Source organism: Corvus cornix, chromosome 4, assembly GCF_000738735.6.
Source record: "Corvus cornix cornix isolate S_Up_H32 chromosome 4, ASM73873v5, whole genome shotgun sequence".
Lineage (NCBI taxonomy): Eukaryota > Metazoa > Chordata > Aves > Passeriformes > Corvidae > Corvus > Corvus cornix.
The window spans coordinates 54,923,667-54,949,766 of NC_046334.1; the positions used below are offsets into that span (position 1 = coordinate 54,923,667).

General features: G+C 38.4%; 1 protein-coding gene across 3 annotated transcripts; it reads left to right on the forward strand.

The window, feature by feature from the left end:
* Positions 1-3,127: 3,127 nt before the first annotated feature.
* SEPSECS (Sep (O-phosphoserine) tRNA:Sec (selenocysteine) tRNA synthase) lies at positions 3,128-25,796 on the forward strand. Of its 3 annotated transcripts, none has more exons than XM_039551140.1 (11): positions 3,128-3,322; positions 4,665-4,819; positions 7,043-7,161; positions 7,250-7,408; positions 7,965-8,118; positions 12,415-12,517; positions 15,241-15,370; positions 15,493-15,584; positions 22,631-22,724; positions 23,326-23,416; positions 23,768-24,313. In XM_039551140.1, the coding sequence occupies exons 1-11, from the start codon at positions 3,209-3,211 to the stop codon at positions 23,820-23,822; spliced, it is 1,266 nt and encodes a 421-aa protein (XP_039407074.1). In that variant the 5' UTR covers positions 3,128-3,208; the 3' UTR covers positions 23,823-24,313. The 3 variants fall into 3 exon arrangements, with proteins under 3 accessions (XP_039407074.1, XP_039407073.1, XP_019142704.1); XM_039551139.1 differs by lacking the exon at positions 23,768-24,313 and adding an exon at positions 24,850-25,796 and having other exon boundaries at positions 3,131-3,322; XM_019287159.2 differs by lacking the exons at positions 3,128-3,322; positions 23,768-24,313 and adding exons at positions 3,617-3,769; positions 24,850-25,796.
* The last annotated feature ends 304 nt before the right edge of the window (positions 25,797-26,100 follow it).

Genomic DNA, 26,100 nt, shown 5'->3' on the forward strand with positions numbered 1-26,100 from the left:
GGCGGCGGCGCGGCCGGGCGGGCTCGGGGCGCTCCCGCCGCTCCGGCTCCGGCTCCACCGCCCCGCGCGTGCGCGCGGCCCCGCGCCCGCCCCGCCACCTGCCTTAAAGGGGCCGCGGCTCCGCCGGGGCGCCGGGATCGGGGGCGGCCAGCAGCAGCTCCGAGGGCTTTTCCGGGCTAGCGACCGGTCAGGAGCTCGGACACCTGCTTTCAGCGCTGGACGTTAGACAAAAACATCCCTGAAACTCGCCTTAGCTCTACACCTGGAACAGGCTTGCCTCCTGGCCACCGTTTGCCGTAGCCAGCTGCTCTCCCTCCCCACACTTTGCACAACATACGGTAACTTCCGAAGTGAAGCCTAAAAACAATATAAGTAAAACCAGTATGAATACATTGCAATTATTTCCATGTTCCCCACCATCCATGCGTTACTAACTAGAAGAAAGAGAATACAACTATAACCCCAACATACTACATCAGATTTCAACCTGGATGTGTTTTCCTGCTCCTCCCTATAGAAGAGAGGTTTTCCTCAAGTTTTGGTGAAATATGGGAGAAAGATACATGCATTAAATACTCCCATAGAACTGGGATTATGGGTTATATTTGGACCAAGTAAGTTCTCAGCTAAAAATAGTAATTGTATAGATTTATTATTCATTATTCTCATAGTTATGCATGTTATAAGAATTTAATATGTGCATAATCTGGATTACAGGGGAAAAAATAATTTTTCTTGATTACTGACAAAATAAAACCTTACTGAAACCCTGGACTTGTGTTTGTTTTGTCTGGGGTTACCTGTCAGCCAGTGGACTTTGGAATTAAGCTGAGCATCATGTACTTATGTAACTGCTAATATCTGTAACATTTGATAAAATCTGTTTACACTTGCATTTCTGTTTCCATTCCTTTCTATTAAAAGTGAACTTAGTCGTGTGATTCCAGATGAATAGCCATTTGATGCCTTGTAAACACATATATGAAGGTTACAGCAACTGGATGTAATTTTCTGTACAGAAAATTATATGGATGTCAATTTCTGTGTGAAGCAAACAAAAATATCAGACTAAAATGGGAGAAGTCTGACATTTTCCCCAGCAGAATGTTAAGTAATACTGCACCTCTCTTTAGCTACAAGTGAGTTTTGGCTGTTTCAATAATGTTCCATTGAACAGTGAATTCACAAGCTGCTAAAATGATTGAGAGTTTGTTCTTTTGAAAAAAATAGACAAGAAATAACTCATTAGTTATTTCATAGAAAGGCCTGGGTTGGAAGGGACCTTACAGATCATCTATTTCCAACACCCCTGCTGTGGACAGGGACACCTTTCACTAAACCAGGTTGCTCAGACCTCCATTCAACCTGGTCTTAAACACCTGCAGGGACGGGGCATTCACAACTTCTGTGGGCGCTCTGTTCCAGTATCTCACTTGCCTTACAGCAAAAAATAGTAAAACCCCCTATTTCTTCTGGTTTATGCGTTCATCTACACGTTACTGTATTTCTAAATGCAGTTAACTGGTAGTTTTCACCTTCTGCTTCAATGAGAGTTCTGTAACTTGCTCACAGGTCTTGATCTAACAAAGCCTTTACATTGCCTCACTCTTCAGTAGTGCAGAGTTCAAACACCACGAGAGCTCATAATTAAACAAAATACACATCACCGTCATAGTTATTAACAAACCATTAATTTTAATTCCAAGTAGCTCATACTCTTCAATTAGCCACCTGCATTTAAATTACTAAGAATTACATCACGTAAATTAGCTGGGTCATTTTCCTTGTGCTAAAGCTTTTGTTCCTATCCTCCTAAACCAAGAGAGCAGACTTTGTCATCTGCTTATATGTATTTGAGCATGGTGTCGAAACACTGGAGTTGAAAAAACAAAAGGAAAAAAAGGGGAATACCCGCACACTTGTGCGCTTGTCGCTTTAGGTAGGCGCCCTCTTGTGATACAGACCAGGAGGAGCAGCTGCTCCGCGTTTATAGAGCAACAGCAACAAGACACATCCAACAAACCAGGCGCAGGTGACTGCGGGGACCGAGGAGGGGGTGGGGAGTTTAATTTGTAGAGCTCTCTTCTGCTCAAAGGGCTAAGAAACTGTGTTAATTATAGTATGAGCAACAACTTCAGACAGGTGTGTAAGATTACTCTGTCAAAACGTCCAAAAGATCCTAATCAGGTTAGCTAAACTTACAGAAGCGGGACGGTCGCTACGTACTCTTCCCACGCCAATTAGCCGTCTGAGCTTAAAACTGTAAAACAGAAGAATCAGATACGATTTCATAAACGGATTCAGTTGACCAGGTACAGGCTGGTTATAATTAAACATTGGAACAAACACACCGCGTACTTAACGCGCCTCTTCAATTTTTGTACACTCGCTACTAGTTATTTCAAGAAGGTAAATGGGAACCTGCCAGTCCCCGTGGCCGCCTGGGGGCAAAGGACAGCGACGGCGGCCGGGTCTCCCTGCTCCTGGGAAGCTTCCACCTGCTGAGGCTTTACGGGCAGTTCCTAGTAAAGTTGCAAAGCCTGGCCCAGATCTCCTGCTGGTGTAACTGGTTTTTCCCAAGTTGTGGGGGGGAAAAAATATCATATATATATGTATGTATGTATGTATGTATGTATGTATGTATGTATGTATGTTAGGTCTCTCTGAGTAACTTGTCTTTGTCCCTGTGATGCAGTTTTGGCCTACGCCCCCAGCCCTAGCAGTCTGCTGCTATTCCCTGAGGACCGTCCCACAACCACCTGTGCCCACAAACACGTCCCGATGAGCGAAGAACGCCCTCGCCCTCGCGGGAACACCGGAGAGGTACCCGGTTGTTCTCAACAGCCTCTGAGGGGCAGCGAAAAACAGCCCACGAATAAGCTCTTCCCAGCCCAGCAGTCTGGGTTCTGGCGGGCTGCCCCTCACAGGGGGATGCGGCCGGTGACAGACTCCGAGCTCGGATCCGCTCCATCGCGGCCCCGCACCTGTACCGTGGGCGGCCCAGCCCCACCCAGCGGCCGGGAAGGGCCGGGCGGGGGCGGCCCCGCGGAGCGCTGCTCGCTGCGCGGAGCCGGCGGCGGGGCGGGGCCCCGGAGCTCCGCGGAGCTGCGTGCGCCGCACCGCACCGCCTCTGCCCGCCCCTTCCCGGCGGGAAGTGCCCGGCTCGCAGTGGCCCGCTCGGCGCGGAGGGGGAGCGGCGGCGGCCGCCATGAACGCGGAGAACCAGGGCTGCAGCGAGCGGCTGGTGACGGCGGCCTATGTGCGCCAGGGGGCGCAGGGCCGCCGCGCGCACGAGCTGCGCCTGCGGGCGCTGCTGGAGCAGGTAATGGGGCCGCCGCCCCCGCCGCCGCTGCGCACCGGGAGCCGAGTGGGGTACAACTGCCCTGAGCAGCCCGGTCTCCGTGCACCGCCGTCTGCTGTGGGGCAGAGCTGCCCTTCTGCCCTCCGCTCACCGGGATCCGAGCAGGCAGAGCGGCCCGGAGCCGCCCGCCGGCCCTCCGAGCAACCGGGTTCGGCGGGGAAGCCCCTCCCGCCCGGGCAGGGCCGCGGCGGCCCCGCGCATCCCCGTGAGCGCGCAGGCCGCCCGGGCTCACGGACTCGCTGCCCTCTGGCACGGCGCCACCGCGGTGTCCGGCCGGCGGCTCGGGAGAAACCTTACGGAGCCGCAGAGCAAAAGGCCGCGTTTGGGAGGAAAAAAAAAAAATACTGCCCTGGGTTGTGCATTTGCCGAGAAAGGCACAGCGAACGGTTAAATGAATGTTTTAAAACAGTAAGGTATTAACACATTGTTACACGAGGTAAAAAGTGATACCTGTAAGGTGCCAAAGCAATGTATTTCATTGCTTCCAGCGTATAAAAATCATTGTCAATGAATTAGCAAATATTTCGGTTCTTGAGCATCCTCGGTCATGTCATCGACTGTTTCCAACTTAACTTTGATACTACACTTCAGAAACTAATCAGATTTACTGAACTAGCTGTTTTGTTACTGGGGCATTTGAAAAATCCTCTGGACCTATAACAATCTTCATGGTTTTATGAGTCCCTGTCCTTTGAGAGTCTGCAATTGGCAAAGATGGGTGCAGTTGTTAATGCAGTAAAGAGCACAAGAAAGAGCATGTTTCTGGTTGCGGGTTTTGACATATTTTGGAAATGGTTTCCTTCCCTATTAGATAATAACTAGAAAGGAAAATGCGTAGATAGGAAGATGTGTTACATTAAAACTGTATTTCCCTTCTGCTCCTGTTTTTGGTTCTCTAATATCTGAATATATTCCCTTTTGTGCAGTTTTCTCTGTTGAATTCTTCTAGTTGTACATCATGTCTAGAGAATACATCAAATAATCTATAGTCTTGTAGGGAGTAATTAATATGTATGCCCTGCAGTGGTTTTGTGTGTACCATAAAGAACACTTGAAGGTGAAAAATATCCTGATTGTTTTAATGTTGGGGTATGCTAATGTACTTGTACTTAATACATGGAAAAATCATTATTTAACTTTTCTCTGAATACAGGTTCATAACATTAGATAGTATAAAAGAGCATAATGAAAATACAAACTGCTGTTTAGCATGAAAAAGGAGAGTAACAATAATCAAACAAGTTGCATTAAGTTTTGTTCATTTTTCATTTCCAAGTTTTGTATTTACTTTTATATTATTAAGGGGAAATGTCCTGAAGATGGATGGGATGAAAGTACCATTGAATTGTTTCTTCATGAACTTGCTATAATGGATAGCAATAACTTCCTGGGCAACTGTGGCGTTGGTGAAAGGGAAGGAAGAGTGGTGTCAGGGCTTGTTGCCCGAAGGCATTACAGGTACAAATTATTGACAATTTGAATTATTCAGGTTTATTATTAATACTTTCCAATGGCATATTTTATTGTGGTTTTGTTTATCTAAGACCTTGGTAGCGTTTGAGGCAAATAATATAATGCAATAATTTAATTTATACAGCTTTCTACATTAAATTTTCATTTAATAACTCATTAGAAAGTCTTGAAAGAAGCAAAAATGCTTTGTCAGGATTATGTCCTGTATGCTGAATTTGTATAAGCTGAAGTTGAGTTGTCCTCTGCAAGGGAAGTAGAGATCTTGCTGTTTTAAAATAATCTATAATGCCATACATGTCTTTTATAACAAGGTGCAGCTTTTCATCTGTATATTATTAAAAACTACTGTACATTGTAGTTGCACAATATTGAACATTGATAGTGAACAGCTCTTTGTATGTTGTCGTATTTGTTAATAGCTTTATAATGTGATTAGTTGATAGGTAGAGGAAACCCCAGTCCATCTATAATCGATTTTATATGAAGTAAGGAGATCTCTAAAGACAAAAAGAGCTCTTATTAGCTTGTAGCCCTTCTGACACTTAATGGGCATGTTGGATGCTATAATTTTAGAGGCGCTACGTTAATTTCTTTACGAATATACTTTTTTTGCATGTGTTTTGAGTTCTGTGCTGAGTACCTTGCTGTGATGTTTTATCCAACGGGAGTGAAACAAAGTGAAAATTCCAGGGTGTTTCTCCTTGAAAGATAAACACAAAAACAGAGGCTAGAAATTTAGTAAGCTTTACCTTATGGAGGTTGAGTTACTTAGGCTTGATGGCTTTCATAAGCCCTACAGTATCACGAGAAGTTCATGGAGAAGTCCAGTAATGCATCAGTTTGGCTTTTTGAGTTTTGTGTACAGCTCTCTAGATTAGGATATGCATGGTAGGGGAGGGGAGGATATCTGAGGAAGTTCTGCTTTTGGACAGCACTGGAGAAAGCATGCCTGGCTTCTGGCCAGAGGGAGCCTGAACTGGTGTTCAGCTTCTGTTGTTCCAGGGCAGCTCTGTCACCTGGCATCTTGCGTCACCTGTGTAAGCAATAGCAAGGTGTCCTCCCCTCCATTTATTTCTGCAATAAGTTTTACAGGTGACTTTGGGAGTGATGGAGGTAGCAGGAGATGGTTTTCAAGCTGTCTCTCCTTTTAGCTTAATAAAGGTTCAGTCTTAGGGAGGATTAGTCCTTAGGAAGGAGTACCTACGTGCACAAAATAAAAAGTACTGATATGAGACAGTTATTAAGAACATAGCAAGAATGAGGGAGGAAAATATTTTAGGTGGAGTGAGGATTATGTGTAAATTTCAATTAATTACCAAGTGTTTGTTGATTTCAACTTAGTACTTGAAACAGGAAAATAAATTTAAGCTGTAAAACCATGCTTCTGAATGTCATACACTCATTGGACTACATTTTACTCTTTGCCAAGACGAAAACAGAATTAAAGCTGTAAGTAGGTGTATACTGTTACTAGCTTACTTGATCAGCTGCTACTTTTCAGCCATGGGTGAAGTTAGTTCTGTAAGCTTGTATTTTATAAATTACTTCAGGATCCTCCACTCCTGAACTAAATAATGTTTGATATAACCATAATTTATAAACAGAATGCAGAGAGACATGGTATTCCATGATAGATAACGTAGAATAGCAAAATGATAGATGAAGTGAAGATGTATAAGATGGGCAAAGCGATACATATATATGTGTATATATAGATATGTATCGCTTTGTATATGTATTTGTCACAGTATATGTTATTTCCTTGCCACATGAAGATGAAGCATTTGTCAAGAAAGTATCTATAATACCACTATGTCTATGCTACACTACGCTGTAGACAACTCATTTTTGTTTTCCTTGGTTGTGTGTCTGAACATGTCAGCATTTATAATGCTGTTTCAACAAACATCAAGAAGTGCTGAGGTGCACTTAAAAGTAAACTTGCCAGATGCTAAAGATGTTGCTACTATGGGTCTTCTCAAAGTTTTTACTTGCATGCAGGAACATTGTTAATCTACTGTTAAAAAAAACCCCCAAAATTTCATACAAATATGTGTAGTTTGTTAAAATGGAATTCATTGTGGCAGATATTGATGTTGCATTGGGTACAAAGTTTTCCACAATTGTTTATCAAATTAAATTCTCTTCAGTCAACAAGAATTGCAATGGGAAAAAACTTGATGTGTGTTTTCAACTTCTTTTGTTTAGGTTGATTCATGGAATTGGAAGATCGGGTGATATTTCTGCAGTACAGCCTAAGGCTGCAGGTTCAAGCCTTTTGAACAAACTTACTAATTCAGTAGTTCTGGATGTTATAAAACTGGCTGGTAGGTGTAAATTTGAAAAATATCTGTTGTTTGTGAAGTTACATCATGGGTTCCTCATGTTGATTTCTGACTTGCTTTTTCTGTGCAGGTGTCCGGACAGTGACTGGTTGCTTTGTGGTTCCTATGGCAACAGGCATGAGTCTAACTCTGTGTTTTTTAACATTGAGGCACAAGAGACCAAAGGCAAAATACATTATCTGGCCTCGTATAGACCAGAAATCTTGCTTTAAATCAATGATAACTGCAGGTAAGAAGGTAACTGATTGATTACACAGTGTGTGTTCTTCTAACAGATACGAAACTTCCAACTATCAGAGTGATAAATTCATATCCTTACAGTAAGATACAAAAAAGGCTTAACTCCTGGTAGCTCTGCTCTATTTCTGCACTCCTGATTTCCAACATATAATTAAGACATGTATGCTGCCTTCCTAATGCCTTGCAAAATGCAGGTGTGTGCTGTGGTACAGAGGTGTATAAAGTAGTCAAATGAGAACACAATACTAAGGAAGTTACAGTTTGCCCTCAGAGTAAGATGCTTAATATGCTGTCCTTAGATTTATGTAAAACCAAAGCTCATGGTTCAAATCTCTCTCTCTCTCTTGAATTTATGCAAAAACTTGTGTCCTAGGAATTGTGATCAGAAGGTGATGACAGTCTGTCTGATTTGCACAGTCTTTTCTGTTAGCATCTATTAAAACAACAGTATCATGAAGTGTTTTTCAAACGTATACTGGAACTCAACCCCCAAAATTAGTCAGAGATTTGTTGAGTTACATTCAGGTCTTGCTTTTTTTGGTCAGGTTTTGAGCCTGTGGTGATAGAAAATGTATTAGAAGGTGATGAGCTACGGACAGACCTCGAAGCAGTGGAGACCAAAATCAAGGCTCTTGGTGCTGAAAATATTCTTTGTGTGCATTCTACAACATCTTGCTTTGCTCCAAGGGTACCTGATAGGTAAGCAGTCTTTGTAAAATGTGTGTTATTTGTTTCTGTAAAAACAAATAAACATCCTCCCCCAACAACAACAACAAAACCCAACCAACCGAAACTTCCATGTTTTGACCATCCATCTTGCTAAAATTATTTCTGCCAACAGTTAGCAAAGGTACTTTAATCCCCTTCCAGAAAAATATATTAAAAAGGTGAGAATTACAGAGAAGGTTTTTCTCATGTCATATAGGTGAGGTTAATGATGGTCTCTTGTTGGGAAATTAACGTCATTTTGCTAGTGGTTTTCTTAAAATTTCATGGAAGTAGTAAAAGTAGACTCTCAGAGAGACATAATCCAGGAAATGTAGCTCCATAGCTAATGCCATGTTTTAATGTTCCTGTTGCCTTCTCTACTCTTCTCCTCCAGCCTGTGATCAATTTTGCTAGGCTGTTAACGGTTACAAAAAAGAAAAGAAAAAAGCTACAGCTAAATTTAAAGTCAGCTTGAGTTACTCTTTCCTGTATTATACTGATGTTTATAAGGGCAATTAAGATACACCAATGAAAGGAAACTCTTGGAAGCATCTGGGGCAGGTGTGTTGTATGACTGTAAGATACAATTTGCCCTGCTGTGCCTTGGTTTCACTATTTGCTGCCTGATTGCATGATGATGCTACTTACAACTTCCAGTGGCTAAATTACCATTAAAACAAATTTTAAATACATTGCGTTCTTTCCTAATATTATGTGTCCATACACATAACTTCTGAAGTTGCTACAAAGATTTCATTCAAGCTCTAGCTGAAGCTGAGATGAACACTGCAGTTTTAGAGAGGAAATAGAATATTTGAGAATTATTTCATAACCAATGCACAGGTTGAAATAATGTGTCAATCTGAAGGTCACCTGCTGGAGTACAGGTGCCTGAAGTACTTGGTATATTGAGTCATTTGTCCAAAATGACCATTTGCAAAACCTGCTTTCTCTATTTGCTTAAGAAAATAAAGCAAAAAATTCCTTATGTTTTACAACTGAACAGGTGTATTTTTGTGGGCTAGTATGTAGTTTGCTGAAATAGGAAATACTAATAGGATGACTTTTTAAACATGGTTTTATATGTAGTGTCTCAGTAATTTCTCTTTAACTGTTTTTAATTTATCATGAAATTGAAGACACTTGTTTAGAGTTCCTCTGCAGTGTGTGCTTCTTTGTTAATTATTTCGTTATTTGGAAAAATTAGTTGTCTATTCACAAGAACAGGAAAGAAATGTTATTGGCTCTGAAATGTGGCAAGTAAAGATATATTTCACTTTCTTTTCGTAGCTTAAAAAAAGCCCCGGTATTCATCATAGGTTAACCTTGCTGCTAGAGGGAAAGATGAGAGTTAAAACTATCTAATTCTGTCAGAATACTATGAACATTGCTTGAAGTTGACTTGCAGATTTATTGTCTAACTTAAATCACAGCTATCAAAATTGAATGGTCTGTTTTACAGCTTGGGTAAATGAACCTTCTCCTTATCTGCTTCCTCTTTTTGACATGCTGCGATTGTTTTGTCCTCTACCACTAAGAGATGAATTATTAGGTAGTGGCACTATGTTATGATATACCACAGATATAGGAAGATTTGAATGTACTTTCTGTTTAAAGGAAACTGTCAACTGTTGAAGGCCATAACCTTCATCTTCCTGTAGGAAGGAAAACCTTGACAGCATTTCTGGAGGGTGCAGTTTTAAATGTCTGTTTTTAAATATCTGCATTTGTAAGGCTTTATTTAGTTGTGGTGGTCATGTTTTATAATTTTAAGTAGTTTTATGGCTAATGTACCTATGGCTCTCCTTTGAAGTATTGTTTAACTCTGTGGGAGTAATTCTCTAGTGTATAAACTCTCTTTCTCAGAGAGGCATCAGTTCTCAGACAGTATTTTACCTGCTGTTGCTGTGAGGTGTTTCTAGAACTACTGTATTTAAGAGAACCAAAGGGGAGAAGTGTCCTTTTCAATTGGTTTATGTGCTTAGCAGAATTCTGTATCTTTTTACTTTTCAGTAGTAGAAAAAAAGAACAAAGCTTTCTTTTCATTAACTTTAACAAACAGGAGAGAAAGAAAGGAAGAATAAACTGGGAAATATTTCTCTATTTGTGACTATTTGGAACTTCAGTAGCGAACTTAAATTAATGCTTTATTTTAATCATATGATTAGTAGCATTTTCAATGCTGCATTCTAGGCCTTGGAAGCAGGTGCAGGTACAGACAGGTGCTGTTTATTGATTGCTTCTCTTGCATACTATCACATTCTCTTCAAACTTTAGCATTCTCACTCTGTATTGCAAAATGGATCTAATTGTTCAATAGAATATTTTTAGGAAAAAAGACTTTTCTGTTTTCAGTACTTGTAGAAGATAGGTTATTGCTCCTTTAATTTTCAAGAAGTGAGAAAGATGAACATACATAGCTGTATACCCTCTGTGTTTCTAGTTTGGTGAAATTCTCTGCCTGTGCTTGAAAAGAAGCATGTAAGAGGGAAACTATGTTCCTTTGAGTCTCTCTAGAAGGTGAGGAATGAGTCTAAGAAGCAGCAGATCAGAAGGCAAAAGCTTTGCCCTACATATTGTTATGTTTCCTCAAGTATTCTGTTAATGAGGGGAAGCCATATGAGGAGCAGCTGAGGTCACTTGGTCTGTTCAGCCTGGAGGAGACTGAGGGGAGACCTCACTGCAGTTACAACTTCCTCACAAGGGGAAGAGAAGGGGCAGGCACTGATCTCTCCTCTGTGGTCCCAGTGCCAGGACCCAAGGGAATGGCCTGAAGTTGTGTCAGGGGAGGATTAGGTTGGATATCAGGAAGAGGTTCTTCACCCTGGGGGTTGGTGGGCACTGGAACAGGCTCCCCAGGGAAGTGGTCATTGCACCAAGCCTGGCAGAGTTCAAGAAGCATTTGGACAGTGCTCTCAGGCACATGGTGTGACTCTTGGGGATTGTGCTGTGCAGGGCCAGGAGTTAGATTTGATGATCTTTGTGGGTCCCTTCTGACTCAGAATATTTTGTGATTCTGTGTTGATAAATGTGAAAAATTATTGAACATGCAGCACCTGACAAATATCTTGACTGTAGAAGATCAGTATGTACATTATATTACTGGTGTTTCCTAATCATAAAGTACTTTTGATTTTTTAAAGATAATATGGTGATGATGATTTCCTAAGGAAATTTAATGACACTTGCAGCAGAATTTTGCATTGCAGAGCAACACCAGACAATATAATAGAAATAGAATGCAAAGGAATGCCACCTCTTGGAAAACATTTTCATACTCCGTCACATTTTATATGTATGTCAGTAAATTACAGTGAGAAGCTGTACAGAAGGAGATAGAGTAAAAATGCATTGGAAGTAGAGTTTCCTGATTTTTTTTTTAAAGGTAATATTACCTTTATCATCACTTTAAATTATTTTATATTGCCTAATTTTTTTCAAATAGATTCTATTTCAAAATACATCCAAAAGTTTGGGGAAAATCATGAGTAATTTTTTTAAAAATACAGCATGATTGGAGTGCTTCAGAAAAGGCTACTGCATATATGTATGTTTAAAATGCCGAATGATCTTACTTTAAATGATCAGTGTGCTTGCATAAATCTTAATTTGACTGATTAATCAATACAGGTTGAGCTCACTGTGATTTCAGGGGGTTCTAAAGGCAAGTGAAGAGTAAACAGCTGAAAAAATTTTCAATTTGTTGATGTCCACATTCAGACATTTGAGGGCCCTCCAGTCCTTTAAAGAATTTCTTTTCTCCTAATCAGTTTGTCAGAAACATGCAAGTGAGATTCCAGCCAAAGGATCGAATGCTAGTTCTTTGAAATAAACAGAAACATGTAAAAACTTCCTGTTATAGGATGCTTTTGATTCCCAAGACACTCTTGAAACTACTATAGACTATTTTTTACGTTGAATATTAGAGAAAAAGAAAGAAGTAACTAGCTAAAGCTATGTTAGTTAACATTAAAGTAACAAAAAACAAAGCTTTATATCTAAAGCAGAATGGTTTGGGATATATTTACTGGTGTCCAGACAAAACTTAAAGTGAAGCAAGAAAAGTCTCAGGCTAGATCAACAATTTGCAATGTATGTAAAAGCCAATAGAATTTTCATCTTAAGTTTTATAGCTTAAGATGACAAATACTGCCTTGAGGTACTAATCAAAAAAGTTACTTTTGTCATTCTGACTTCCTTGTAGACCTCTCAGTCTTTTAATGGTCTGACTTCTAAGATGAACTACAGTAATCAATGCTTCTCTAAATTACAATTTTATGCTCTCAGGCTGGAGGAACTGGCTGTGATTTGTGCTAATTATGACATTCCACATATTGTCAACAATGCATATGGACTTCAGTCTTCAAAATGTATGCATCTTATCCAGCAGGTAGGAGCTGTGTATTTCCAATAATATTTTTTAGCAAGTATAAGTAAATCTGTGATTGTAGACAACCTAGCAAATTTTATGAGATACTTTGTAGCTTTGAGAGTAATGCCATGCATGTCTGATATTTGAACAATTTTCTGAGAAAGCAAAACAGACAAAAATAGAATTTAAACATAATAGTTGTTTCTATTATGTGCTTTTTATGTAACCCTAAATTTATTTAGGTTTTGTGTATGTTCATGTGTCTTTCATAATGGAAAAATGTCCTTAATAAGCTTTCTTAAAATATTTCCTTATGTTGTTGACTAAAAGTGGCATAATGGATCATACCTGAATAGAAATTAAGCCTTCAACGGGATGAGTTACAGATTTTCAATTGCAGGATTCTACAGCAGCACTTGATAGATGTTGTCACTGTTAAAATATTGTTGGCACAGAGAATGGCTGAGGAAACTGGTTTAAGTTCAATGTTATGTTCAAAAAAGTTTCATTTCTGTTTAGTTTGAAGAGGATGTTGCTTGATAATCAGTCAAATCAATTGTGAAACAGAGTTCTTGCATTTTTCCTCATTTTATTGTATGTGCATTGTTCTTCAATATTCTCTTTTCTGTTACCTATTCAAAAGAATAGGGGGTTAAATTTTAATAGAATCCAGAGGATCCTGAACTATTAGTAATTTTAAATATGCTAGTCATCTTTTTTTCTGATTGCTAAGACATTGCTTAGTTTAATGTACAATTGTGACAGAAATATCATGTTGGCATTTCTAAATCTTGAAAGACTGAGGGAGTTTATGAAACAGAAAATGGTATATGATTTATTTGTAATGTACTTAGGACGTGTTTATTGTATTTAATTTGCACAAGTTTAGTGAAAAACTAACATGAATGAGGCTGTGGAAATGCTGGGTTTTGCTGCATGAAATGTTCTAATGATAAACATTTCAGACTATAATGCTACAAATAGAATTTTTACTGCGGTTTGTTTCTGTATTTTTTCTAGACTTGGTAGGTTGTTTGTTCCTTGCTTATGCAAATGTATACATTTGAGCTCTGATTTGTTTTGCCTTTTTTTACAAAGTTTATTTTGTGTGCTAGAAAATTTTCTGTTTATGTGAAAGTAGTTATTAATGAGTACTTAGGAATATGTACATGCTGAGCACAGTGTGAATAGAACTTGCAAGAGTACCACAGGAAAAAGCTTTTGAGACCATTTCATGTTGTGCTTTTCCTGTGGTGGTCGCCTGTCAATTAAATCAAATGGTAGCTGCTGGCATTCATGTTCCCATCAAAAAGCTGACAAACTTGGAGTGCTTCTTCCTATCTCCTGTGCATTAAGCTATCAAAACATAGAACTAATAAATGAGGTTTAGTTGGCTCTGCTTTTTTCAGTCTATTTGCCATAGGTATTAACTCTGTTTCTACTTCTTGCATTTAGTATGTAGTCTTGAAAATATGTGTATTTGCATGTATTTTAATATGTATGGAGTTTAACCTACTTTTCAGGTTCTCTTATGCTGCATACTTTTAAATTGTACAGTTCACAGTTGCATGCTACTCAAATTGAAGATGTACTGCAGAATCTACATTATTTCCTTTGAAAATATGTGTGGTTAGGTATAAGGATGTGGGGGATGTCTGCTATAAGAAGTTACTTGAATCTTGATTTTGAAAGCAGCCTTAGAAGGAGTGCTGTAACAAGCCTGTTTGTTTATTGCAAATTTATGTATGTATTTGTACTAGTTTGAAAACAAACCAGTGGGAGGCACCAAGTCAGAATAACAATTTAATGGAAATTAAAGAAAAGGGGAAAAAAAAAGGTAAAAGAAAACACTGTCAAACTGACAGAGTCAAGGTACAACCTGACGCCCTGTTAGGCAGGGTGGTGGTAGCAGTCTGGTAGAATGGTGGCTGCAGTCCTCTGAAGCAGTGATCCTGTAGTAAAACAGTCTGCTCTTCCTCAGGAAGTCCAGTGGTGGCTGTGTAGCTCCTGTCCTCTGGAAATCCAGTGGGAAGCCCGGTGTCTCTGGTGTTCAGCCTCAGCTTATATCCACGATGGGATGCTTGGTTTCTCCCTCTGGGTGGAGCATCTCACAGTGGGGTAACGAGTCATGAGGCCAAGTGTTGATTAGGCTCATTAACAGAAGATAGTCCGGAGGGAGTTATCTCTGAGTCAGGCGGCAGGACAATGATGGGCAATTAACAGCAAGATAGTCTGGGGGGAGGAGGCAAGAAAACACTGCCCCACCTGATTTCAACGGCTGATGGGGATGGTAATAGAATACACTGCAACCCAGGACAGTATTGAAAAAAGCTTTGCTAATGAAGCATTAACTTGTAGCCTTTTATTGTGAGACTTGTAGAAAGTGTTTGGGGTTTAACAGTTTTAACTGTGTAATTCCTGTTAAATTTTGAGGGGTTTCTTTTTGGTTGTTGTTGAAAAGAAGCTACACTTAGACTTGCAGGAACTAAACCTGATATTTTAAATCACAGCAACATGGGAATTTGTAAGGTACTATGTTAAGCAGACAACGGTAGTAATAGTAAGCAGTGCTTAAAAAAACATAATACCCTGATTTTTATGTTTGATCAGAAATGCAGTATCTGAGAGTTTCAGGTATTATATTTATTTTAGCCACACTTTTATATAGTTATGATGCTATCGCGTTTCCTTTTTTTTCTAATGTATGCTGTGGCTTTTATTTTTTGTCCTTTTTGATAAAGGGTGCTCGAGTTGGCAGAATAGATGCTTTTGTTCAGAGCTTGGACAAAAACTTTATGGTTCCAGTAGGTGGTGCTATCATTGCTGGCTTCAGCGAGTCCTTCATTCAGGAGATCAGCAAAATGTATCCAGGTAACTAGTTCATGGACTGATTTCAGCCATACAAAATAACTGTAGAAAACTTGATTATCAGCTCTCTTTCACATAAAATTTATTTTTGCCACTTTAATCTGTATATTGGGGTTTTTTTTCAGGAAGAGCATCTGCATCTCCTTCTTTAGATGTCCTCATTACACTTCTGTCTCTGGGAACCAGTGGCTACAAAAAGTTACTGAAAGAGAGAAAGGTAAGCTTTTTGGCAAGCAGTATTTTCTTGAAGTCAGCTGTAACAAAGTCTTGTTGCAAAACTGCTTTGTATAGTAAATCCAGTTTCTGTCTAGAAAGCTATTGAACTTAGTCTGAATCTGCAAAGTCTGATATAATTACTTCTTGTCTAAATGGTGCTCACGAGTAAGCATGATTTCCATGTTGTTGTTTGTTCAAACCAGGAAGCTAAACTGAGGTCCTGTACTATCTTGTACAGTATTCATATTTGTTGTTCCAAAGTGTGACTAATATAGTAGAATTTTGTCCACAAAAACTTAAATGGAGAAATACTGTACTGTGTTATCATGGTCACACTGCTTCAAGGACAGGAGATTGGACACTCAGAGTAACCCAGGGTCTGTGCTCTTCCTCTTTTGTCCCTGTTGTGCCTTTGTGCTATAATAGTGCTTAATTAAATGTTTCTGTACCACATTCTCTGGAGATTCACAGCTTCTGGTTGGGTTATAAATACTGTGCATTGCCACAAAAAGAGGAAAGTATTGTCATTTTAGGTATTCATCTAGACACACAGCTAAGTTTCTTCTCTGCTTTTCACAGACTATGGGTTTTAAGTTCGGTATAATTGCACTGCACAAAAATCCAGTGGATGTCAGGTTGGAATTTGTATATCTTGAGTTATCCTTAATTCTGGAATAAATACATACCGGATTTTTCTCTCTTTATGTAGTAATACAGAAGATTCTTTTTATAGAGGCTTTATATAAGGAAATGCTGTGAATTAAGTACTATTACATTAATAATTTTTAACTATGCATTATCTGTTTCATTATTTTATTTGAAAACTATGTTCCGATTGTTTCCTGCTGACAGCTTGCTGCTGTCTCTGATTATGTGGCAGAGCAGTAGTTCTGGATGCTTTGACTAATTTCTAGCTGCTTATAGAGGCATCCATAAATTCTGTACTGGAACTGAGATGCCATAGGAATAGCTAGACTATAGAAAACCAAACCAACTTAGTGGCCTTACAGTGACTAAGAAGTGATCTGTGCAACTAAAGTGAGAACAGCTTGTGAAACACTGAAAGCAGTTACCACTTTTGCCTCTACTGCAAAATTTTATTGCGGACTGTTGTATGTATTGCCATGTATGTTTTGTGTCTTCATTAAAAGCAAATTGTATTTTTTCCCCTTTACTCTTATGTCCAAAGGAATCTAAAGTGAATTTATTGTTTTCTACAAAGCTGATTTTGATGCTAGATTTTTACCAGTAGCAGATGTATAAAGGACAGTAGAAATATTGTCCAAGTCATAAATAATAGTTTTTTCATAAATGTCTTAATGAATAGCTGTATACTTTGAGTCATCTCATTTTCTTGGAAGTAGAATTCTGAAGTGAATAAAGTATTATATTTTTACAGCTTCAGGTCTTTTTATTTCAAATGTGAGTATTCTCGATAAACAGAGCCTTTATACGGCATAAATATGTTTCTTTTATTGGATTTGCTATAGAAATAGAAACATTTTTGCTTGAATGTGTTTGTTCCTGAATTGTAAAAATGCAATAGGGATAGTTTATTGCCTGTACTCTGAGGAAGCAGAGGCAGAGCTGTTAAGCTTCCAGCAGGAACTATTTATAGCTTGACATTGAGTACTCCTTTCTATACTGGTGCAGCTGCACCTACTCACACAAAAAAAATCAGCTATAAAAAGCTTCAGGTATTTTTTTTTCTTTCTCTTTTTGCCTGATCCTCATTTGTGTGGGTGTTACTTCAGGTTATTTGAGCTTAGGCCAGACAGACCAGAATATTACTGAGAAGAGATTTGTCTCGCACAAGCAAGGAAGAAATAATCTGCCCAGTTTTTCTTTTACACAGATTAGCTGTTTAATACAGGAAGGGAAGAAATTTTAAGAGGGAGAGGAGCGTATACATGGTGTGGGATTTTTCTGACAAGCTGGAAGTTGTGGAGTGTGCAATTGTCCAAGAGTATGAGATTATATGTTGTGATATGAAGGAGTACTGAATTTTCAGAATTCCTTTTTATACTTTTATGTGATGGTTAGAACAGTGGTTTTCTGATCTCAGTAGGCAATTCTAGGTCCTTTTGCAATGCAGATAACAGCTGGTCCATAGTCAAATTTGTTAATATCTTTGCTTTTAAGGAGCTCATAACATTATGTAAAGGTCATGTTTTTATAGCAACTTTCGATGCCTCAGTACAGGTTATGTTATGTCCCCTATTTTACATTTCTAGGTCATAAAAGTTGCTATTTTCATATATGTATGTGTGTGTCTAAACCAGGCCATGTGAAGTAAATATAGTTGTTGCACTGTGTAATGGCATGAACAACAGGCTTAGTTGTCATGTCAAATTTTATGGAGAGCAAGAACCCTACATTCAGGGTTTACATTCAGAACTCTACAGACCAGGTTTAATACCTGCTATTTTCCAATATGGTCCTTTTAATCGACTTAACTAATTATTTTACCTGTATTATTGAAGAGGTGATGGTTTTGTTTTGTTTTCAGCAGTTACGGATTTCCTCATTAGACTTTCTTTAATCTAACAATCAAGATAATTATCATTTTCTTAAACGCATTTCTCTGTTACTGTGGGATGTGATAGAGCTTTTCATATTGGTATCCATCTGTCTGCATACTTTCTGAGATTAAAACTGGAGTTATTTTTATGTCCTTATGGACTATGTATCTAAAATATTTAAAATCATACAGAGTGGGAGGAAATTGTTTGGGTTTTACAATTCAGTAAAATACTGGGTTTATGTTTCATGAGTTATCATTGATGTAGTTGTTCTGATTGGAATAAATTATTTGTACAGTTCAGTGTGAGTTTGTATTGCTGCTCTACTTATGATGGAAGAAGAGGAAAGCCATTTCATGAGGGATATTAAAAATGTAAAAAAGATCAGCTATTCTCAAAGTGAGATAGACATTTGTTGCTCCTCTTTTTTTTTCTAGTCGGTTTGCTACACTGTAGCATATCAAACATGAGAATATTGTAGGATTTTCCTCATGTGAAGTATATGTATTCAAACCATATTCAAACTTCAGAGTAGCTGGAGGCAAATGAGTTTAAATGAACTGTTTTATATGGTGTTGTGTAGTTAAACAAGTGCCAAACATGATGGAAATTTCAGAGAGGCCTCCATTCTTATAGCCTGTGTTGGAGAAGTATGGGTCACAGGGACCCTGAACTCAAGGTCCTGCAAATGCTGAAGAGAAAATGTGTTGATTGCTGTTTTTAAGAAAGACCTTTAAAAATTGTGAGTTACCAAAACTTGTGACCGTTACCAAATCAGATTGGCAAGACTTACTGGGCACTTTCTGTTAGATTACGCTTATGTTAGATACAGATGATATAAAGATTTAAAGGTTCTGTAATTAATTCCGTATTTTTAAAACTTTCTGGTATAAATCCAGAACAAAATTCCTGCAATGCAACAGAATCTGAGGGGGTATGTGGTATATGCAGGTGTGACACAAACACAAATATCTTGTCATGTGTTTGGCTGCATTTCAGTTAAGTAAGGCTTCTTCTAGGCTCTTATCTGCTGGTAGGTGTCCATGCTCAGCACTGCAGCTTCTCTGATGGGTGGCGTGGTGCACCAAGTGGCCTGGTCAGATCACAGCTTGGATGCAGCTGGGCATTCTGAGGCACAAAGCAGAGCAGAGGCTGTGATGGTTGCATTATAAAACAGCTGCTGCTGCAAAGTAAGATGGGACCAGATCAGTCTCAGGCAAGCACAGGAGAGCTGGCAGTCTGTGTCTAGTGTGAAGAGGCTGTAAAATGACTCTTGTGCAGTGTCCTCTACCCTGCCATAAGCAGCTCTGTGGCTGTTCCCTGAGGACAGCTTGTCTCTTCAAATGAGAGTAACATGGGGAGGAAGGCAGAGTGTTACAGGTGGTTAGAGCCAGCTAGGATAGTTTCAACCCTGCACAAAAACTTTTCTGGCCTTCATCAGCTGCCTCTTTGTCAGCTGGTAGGGGACTGATAGCTTATTACCCCTATCTTCTTTTTCTCTGGAGTTACTGGCTTTTTCCTTACTTGTTTCTCTCTGGTTATTTTCATTTGCAATAATAGTGCCTATCACAATGGAGCAACAAATGAAGAATCACCCATACTAGGGTAGGTTCTATTAAAAATAGTTTTATAATGTAAATATAGTATGATTCAAATATTTTTGATGATTGTTACAATACTTCTTGAAAATATTTGTGTATATGTATGTGAAAGTACACTGTTTTGACCAAACCATTGAGTTATTTGGCATATTTGATGCATACAGTGTTGTTGACTTGTTCTTTGCTTTTTAAGGTGTTTTGTTGGCTTAGGTGCTGGAAGAACCAGAAGTGAAAGACATTTCCACATAGTTTAGCATTCATTTCTCTAGCATAATGAGTTTTTGTGATATGTTTCTAAGGTAAAAGAGTGAATTAAATAATGAAACTTAACTGACATTTAGTGCCTGGGTTGCTCAGTGTAACTTTAGCATAATAGTTGGGTTCATTGGAGAAAACTTGAGTGCCTGCTACAGAAAATCTATTATGTAAGAGCTCAATTATATATAATTGCTTAGGGTGCTTATAAATTTTCCATATAAGAGAAATATTTTATAATGGAGGTTAGTTATAGATTTGACCTCACAAAAATATTGCTTTAATCCATTTTTTGGAAAGGCAGTTAATCTATTTTGCAACAAACTTCTGAAACTATAAAATATCTAGAGGGCTTCCAATGGAAAGACGCAAAATAGCGTTGTTCATAAAAAGAGGAAACTTTGAATTTATGTTCATGTAGCTTCAGTCAAACTGATGAAAATACATACTTGGATTTTTTTTTTGCCATCTTTCCATTTTCTTTTGTTTTAACAAATTCCTATGTATGTAAAGGCTCATCTAGTAACCTAATTTCATTGAAAAGATTTAATTAAATTTAATACTTTTATGCAGTGGTAACTTTTTATACCAGCTTTCAGTAATACTTCCAGTATTCCTTTCAGCAATACTAAAGAGATTTATCAGAGAATTCCCTAGATACAACACACAAATATTTTTTGAAAATTGGTCTTGTTCCAGCATATTTTTTCTCAGTACTAATTTCACCAGTAATATATCCATAGTAGGCACAATTTATGTCTATTTCTATAATACTTTGCTTCAGTTTTAGGAGTCAGTAGCCAGCAGAGGGAGCACAAATTAATTTATGATTTGTATTCCAAAAAAAAAGCTAATAAAATGGCTAGCACATTAGTGATGCGTATTATGGAAAGTAACAAATGAATAATATGCTTATATACAGTGAGGGACCAGAGGAAAGGCAAAAGTGTCTGAACATCTGAAACATAAATATTTTTCAACTTCTCTGAGTGAACTGTAAATAAACTCTGGACTGAAACCATAAAATCACTTGATTTATGGGAAACAAGAATGATTTTTCACAGGTTTCCAGTTCTGATAATTAAACATATATACCTCCCCAATTTTTTTGTTTTTTCAAGTATTACAGAAGCTTTATGTTTTTGTGGATAGTTGTATCAATAGCCTAATTTATTTAGACAGTAGGAGGGTACTTTTTTCTCTCCTGAATTCGTTCTGTGGTATTAGGAAGTACAGGTGGGGAGCTGTGTTCATTTAGTCGCTCATGAAGGGAGACGAGGTTTCCTGCAGTGGTTCAAGAAAAGCAGCTGTAACATTCTTCTAACTTAGGTACCACAAAGCTCATTTGATTTCATAAGACCTTGGGGAGGTTCTGTTCAAAAGCATAATTTTGATCACAAGCTGTAATTTGTATCTGTCAGAGTCCACAGGTCAAAGCAGGATACTGGTCTACAAACAGAAGAGGTAATTCTATTTAAAGAATGAAAAATCACTTGTCAGGTCCAGAAATTGATGAGGATGCTTAAACAGGCAGGCACACTGAAGCAGATAAGCAGGACAATTTTTATGGCCTGAAAGAGGAGAAATCTGGTGTTTAATATCTTCTAAAAAGGCTACCCGGTGTCTGTATGGTTTTGCTAGTTTTTATGAGAGACTAAGCATTAAAAAGGATGGAAAAAAAGCTAAAGCATACAATAAGAAGAATGGTGTTTATTCTCACTGTGTCCATAAGTGTTTTGAGCTGATATCTGAAGAGGAATATATTAAACTGAGAAAGAGCATGAGCAATTATCATAGATTACTACTGGGGAAGAGGGAGGATATAAAATACAGATGAAGTAAGAGAAACAGCCTTTTATGTGCAGTGTGACTTGTATCCGGGCCCAAAGTATTTATGAGTCTCAGTCTTATGACACTTTCACAGTAAAGGTGCAATCCAATTAAGTGATAGCAGAAATTCAGATATTTCCATTCTTACAGTCAGCTTGAACAGGAGGGGGGTCCAAGAAAAGGACAGACTGCTCAACAGAGCTGAATATTCAGGAGAGTGTGTATTGTGTGAAACAAAATACAGTCAAATGTATACTCATAGCCTCTTTAAGAGACTGGATTTTTATTGTCATACAAAAAAAGAAGTCTCTGCACTAGTGGGAAATGTGATTGTGTGATACATGGCAACAGAATATACTGCTTTTAGTCTGGAATGTATTAATGGAGAGAAGACAGAGTGAGGAGCCATTTGCCATAACGTGGCCATCTGTGATGGTAACAGTTCGTTCTCAGTGGCTTAGAGGGGCTGGGACACAGGAAGGCTCTTGACAAGTGGGGTGGGGTAAGACCTGCTGTGCAGTGGGAATCTCTTCAAGATTTTTTACCTCCCTAGGTTTCAGGGCCACAGAGAGAATAAATGACATCCCAAGCATATATATTAGACCAGATAGAGACTTGTGTATCAGCTTTAGAGATAAGAACAGTGTTCAGGAAATGGAGCTGTTTCCTTTATAGAATTATTTCAGAGAATTGTCTGATCCACTTACTTGGTACACATGAAAAGAGAATCATCTGAGCACCTGTAGGATGTAATGGAGACTTAACAGTTTTGTGAAATAGGTGATATTTTCTCTGTTTGATAGCTAATAATAAAAAATACTGCTTTTTTTTTTTTTCAGGAGATGTTTTTGTATCTTTCATGTGAGCTGAAGAAGCTGGCAGATAACCACAATGAGAGACTGTTAGAGACACCACATAATCCCATTTCCTTAGGTAATTATTGGGGTTTTAACTTAAAAAAAAAAAACTAATATACTGTGGATTCATAATGCACTTTCACATACCATTCCTATGTATTTAAACATCACTACACTCTACTAAATTGAACCCAATAAGGTAACCTACTATAAAAGTAGAGTAGTAACTTGGACCCATTATTTTGCTCCTGTCCAACATATTCATTTGACACAAATTAATTGAAGACAGGCAGAAGATGTTAGCATGTAGTAATACTTTATAAAAGGTAGATTTAAAAATAAATCAGGGTATGATTATTTTACTCATCATCTTAGTGTTGTAAAAGAGAATATGGAATTCCTACTCAAGGTATTTGTTCTAACCAGAATTTCTGCTGAACACCAAAATAAAAATGCCCACCTGTGTAGAATCTGCATATAGTCTAACCAAAGAATAATCTATGACAGCTTGTGGAAAAATCAAAAATTATTCTATGTAGTGTTTCTTTTTTTTCTTTGTATGTGAACACAAATATTTGGCTAGATTATTGCTATTGGAAAGCACTTGTCATTTGTGGTGGTTCTTTGGAGAAAAAGCAGCTTTGTAGCAGTTTTAACCTGACCTTATGTTACTTTAGCCATGTCACTGAAGAATCTAGATGAAACTAACGATGCTGCTGTTACCCAGCTTGGATCTATGCTTTTCACAAGACAAGTTTCTGGAGCAAGGTAAGGATACTATGAATTAAAAAAACTAGGGAGTTGTGGGGGGTGTATTAGCATATATTGTATGAAATCCTGTAAGTGTTTTATACCAATTGTATCATGATTACAAAAGGCAGTCTGACAATAACAAGTTAGAGAGCAATCACCCTTCTTCATCACTGTTATAGACTAGTAATGTCTCCCTGCCTGAGTTAGCAGTGAGGCTTCCTATGTCAACTTTGGTAACCTAAATAGATAATCTATTCCCCTTTAATTTAGTGTCGTTATTCCCTAGTCTCCCTTGGTTTCATTTAGTTTCCAGATGTTGTCTGATCGTGTAGTTTATGTGTAAGATCTTTGTTTTGTTTATTGCAGCACAAATATGGTTATGCTGGATGTCAAGGGAATAAGCTTCCAATATCCTACATAACTTTTTGTAAAATGGAAAAAAAAATTGCTTTCTTGAACTAATTGTGTTAAAAATAAAAAAATTTAAAAACTATAACCTAAGCCAGTCTGAGCTGAATTTATTCTTAGAGACACTGTTACAATAAAATGCAAGCCAAATAATTTTTAATGATTTTGGTTTAAACCTTTTTAGAAGAAGAGAATGATTTAAAATTTGTTTTGGCAGCATTCCTTAATCTGAATATTACTGCTGCCATGCTCATTTCTGCCATAGACTTAATGTTATTTTTTTGTAGCAGAGCTGAATGTTTCCACGTCAGAAGGTATGCTTCATTAGCTTGGATTATTCCACTTCCTGCACAGATGAATGACAGTAAATCTATATGTACTGTGGCTAGATGCTCTTTTTAATTTGCCTGTCCTAACCTTGGCTGGTCCTGTAATTTTAACTGTTGCAGTGGGGATCCTGCAACACGCATATATCAAACCAGGAGTCCCGTGGAAAGGAAATATATATGGACAGACAGATTCTTGCTAGATGTTTCAGAGAGATGTTTATTTCTCCAGCCGCATGGCCGGAGCTCTGCTGAGGAACTGTTCCAGTCACGGGACCAAGGGTCCTTCTGCCCGCGCAGGGAACACAAACCAACCCATGGGAACGAGGCTGAGCAGGGGCAGGGAAACCCCGTGTCTGTGCCCTCAGGGCCCCTCTCCCAGGGCTACACGGCAGGGGAGGGACCCCGACATTTAACCATCTTTGGCTGAAATTATTCAAGAGTTTCAATTTTTGAAGTTAAAACTCTGAAATTCTTTGCCTGATGTGAAGGTTTCAGGTTTTCCCTTTTGTTGCATAAGTATTTCTTCTGTAGTACACACTGTTTGACCTGGCATTTCAACAGTTTTAGAAGTTATGCTGGTGTTGAGCATCAGTGGTAGGAATAGCAACTCCCTACTTCAGTAGGAATTTGTGTAATCGTGTTCAATCTAGGGTACCACATAAAATGTCAAGGCATCTTTAATTGAATCACTATTTTGTTTGTTTGTTTCAGGGTTGTTCCCTGTGGATCTGTGCAAACTGTGAATAACTACACTTTTAAAGGCTTTATGTCACATGCAAATGACTATCCTTGTGCTTACCTCAATGCTGCCTCAGCAATTGGAATTAAAAAGCAAGATGTAGATGTATTCCTAAAAAGACTTGACAAGTGTTTGAAGACCTTTAGAAAAGAAGGAAAGCAAGAAAAGTGTATAAATGAAATAAGTGATTCTAATGCAGCCACAGAACAACTTGAAGACTAGAAGATACAGATTTTGTAACACAGCAAAATAAAGTAGCAAGATGGTGTCTGAAGTGTGTCGGGTTTGTATTGGGTTAGGACTGTGCATCTGCAGTGCAGAAATTTACTCTTGATCTTATATTCTTGTTATTGAAAACAATAATAAAAATTTGGGTGGAATTCAGCTTTAAGAAAGTAGTTGATACTCTCTCCAAGAACAAAGAACCAGACACAAGTTTTGTGCAATGTATAAAATGCACTTAATATCTGCCAAAGTAAAGCTTTATGTTAATATAAGACTCAGAGTTTGCCTTTCGATCTGTGTGTGGCTATTTGGACCAGTGTTTACCAAATCACAGGATGTTTATTCATATGTTTTTGTTTAATAAGATTGTCTGTGACAGTGACTGAATTCCCTCCTAGGCATAGACCATCCAAGCACCACATTTCTCTGCTCTCAAAATACTTTGTTTTTCATCAGTGAAAGTGTCACTTTTAATTTCTTTTCAAATTCTATGCAAATGTTGGGATAGCACTTACTAGATACAGTGTTCAAACTGCATGGGGAAATGACAGAGTTGGAATAGTAATGTTTTTCAGGTGTTCTCACCTGTCATGAATTACCTACAACTAGTCAGTCTCTAGTGGCAAAGAGGAACCTAGAGTACCTCATATCCTGTCAGTACTCAGCTCTTGAAAACATTGGCATTGTTCAGCAGCCCAAGGGAGCTTTAATACTGAAAGTCAGGGGTTGTGGAATGAAGAGGTACAGTCATTGGGGGGCGTTTGGCTTTGTTTTTTTAATTTTCATTCTTCTGATTTGATATGTGATCAGATCAAAAACTCACTGAAAGGAGGAATGCCATGTAGGATTAATGCAGTGGTTTTAAGAGCCAGTGAGACATGAGAGTATTTTGGCATTTTTAGTCTACTGTTGTTGAAATGTATATACTTCCATTTTTGTAGTGTCTCTTGCCATTGGCACTGTTGTTTCTGTGGCTCTGGGCAGTTACTGATTTGAAT

Coding starts and splice junctions, on each gene's coding strand:
- SEPSECS (XM_039551139.1), top strand. CDS start 3,209: ATGAACGCGGAGAACCAGGGCTGCAGCGAGCGGCTGGTGACGGCGGCC. Junction 22,725..23,325: donor ACATAATCCCATTTCCTTAG/GTAATTATTGGG, acceptor ATGTTACTTTAG/CCATGTCACTGAAGAATCTA. Junction 23,417..24,849: donor AGACAAGTTTCTGGAGCAAG/GTAAGGATACTA, acceptor TGTTTGTTTCAG/GGTTGTTCCCTGTGGATCTG.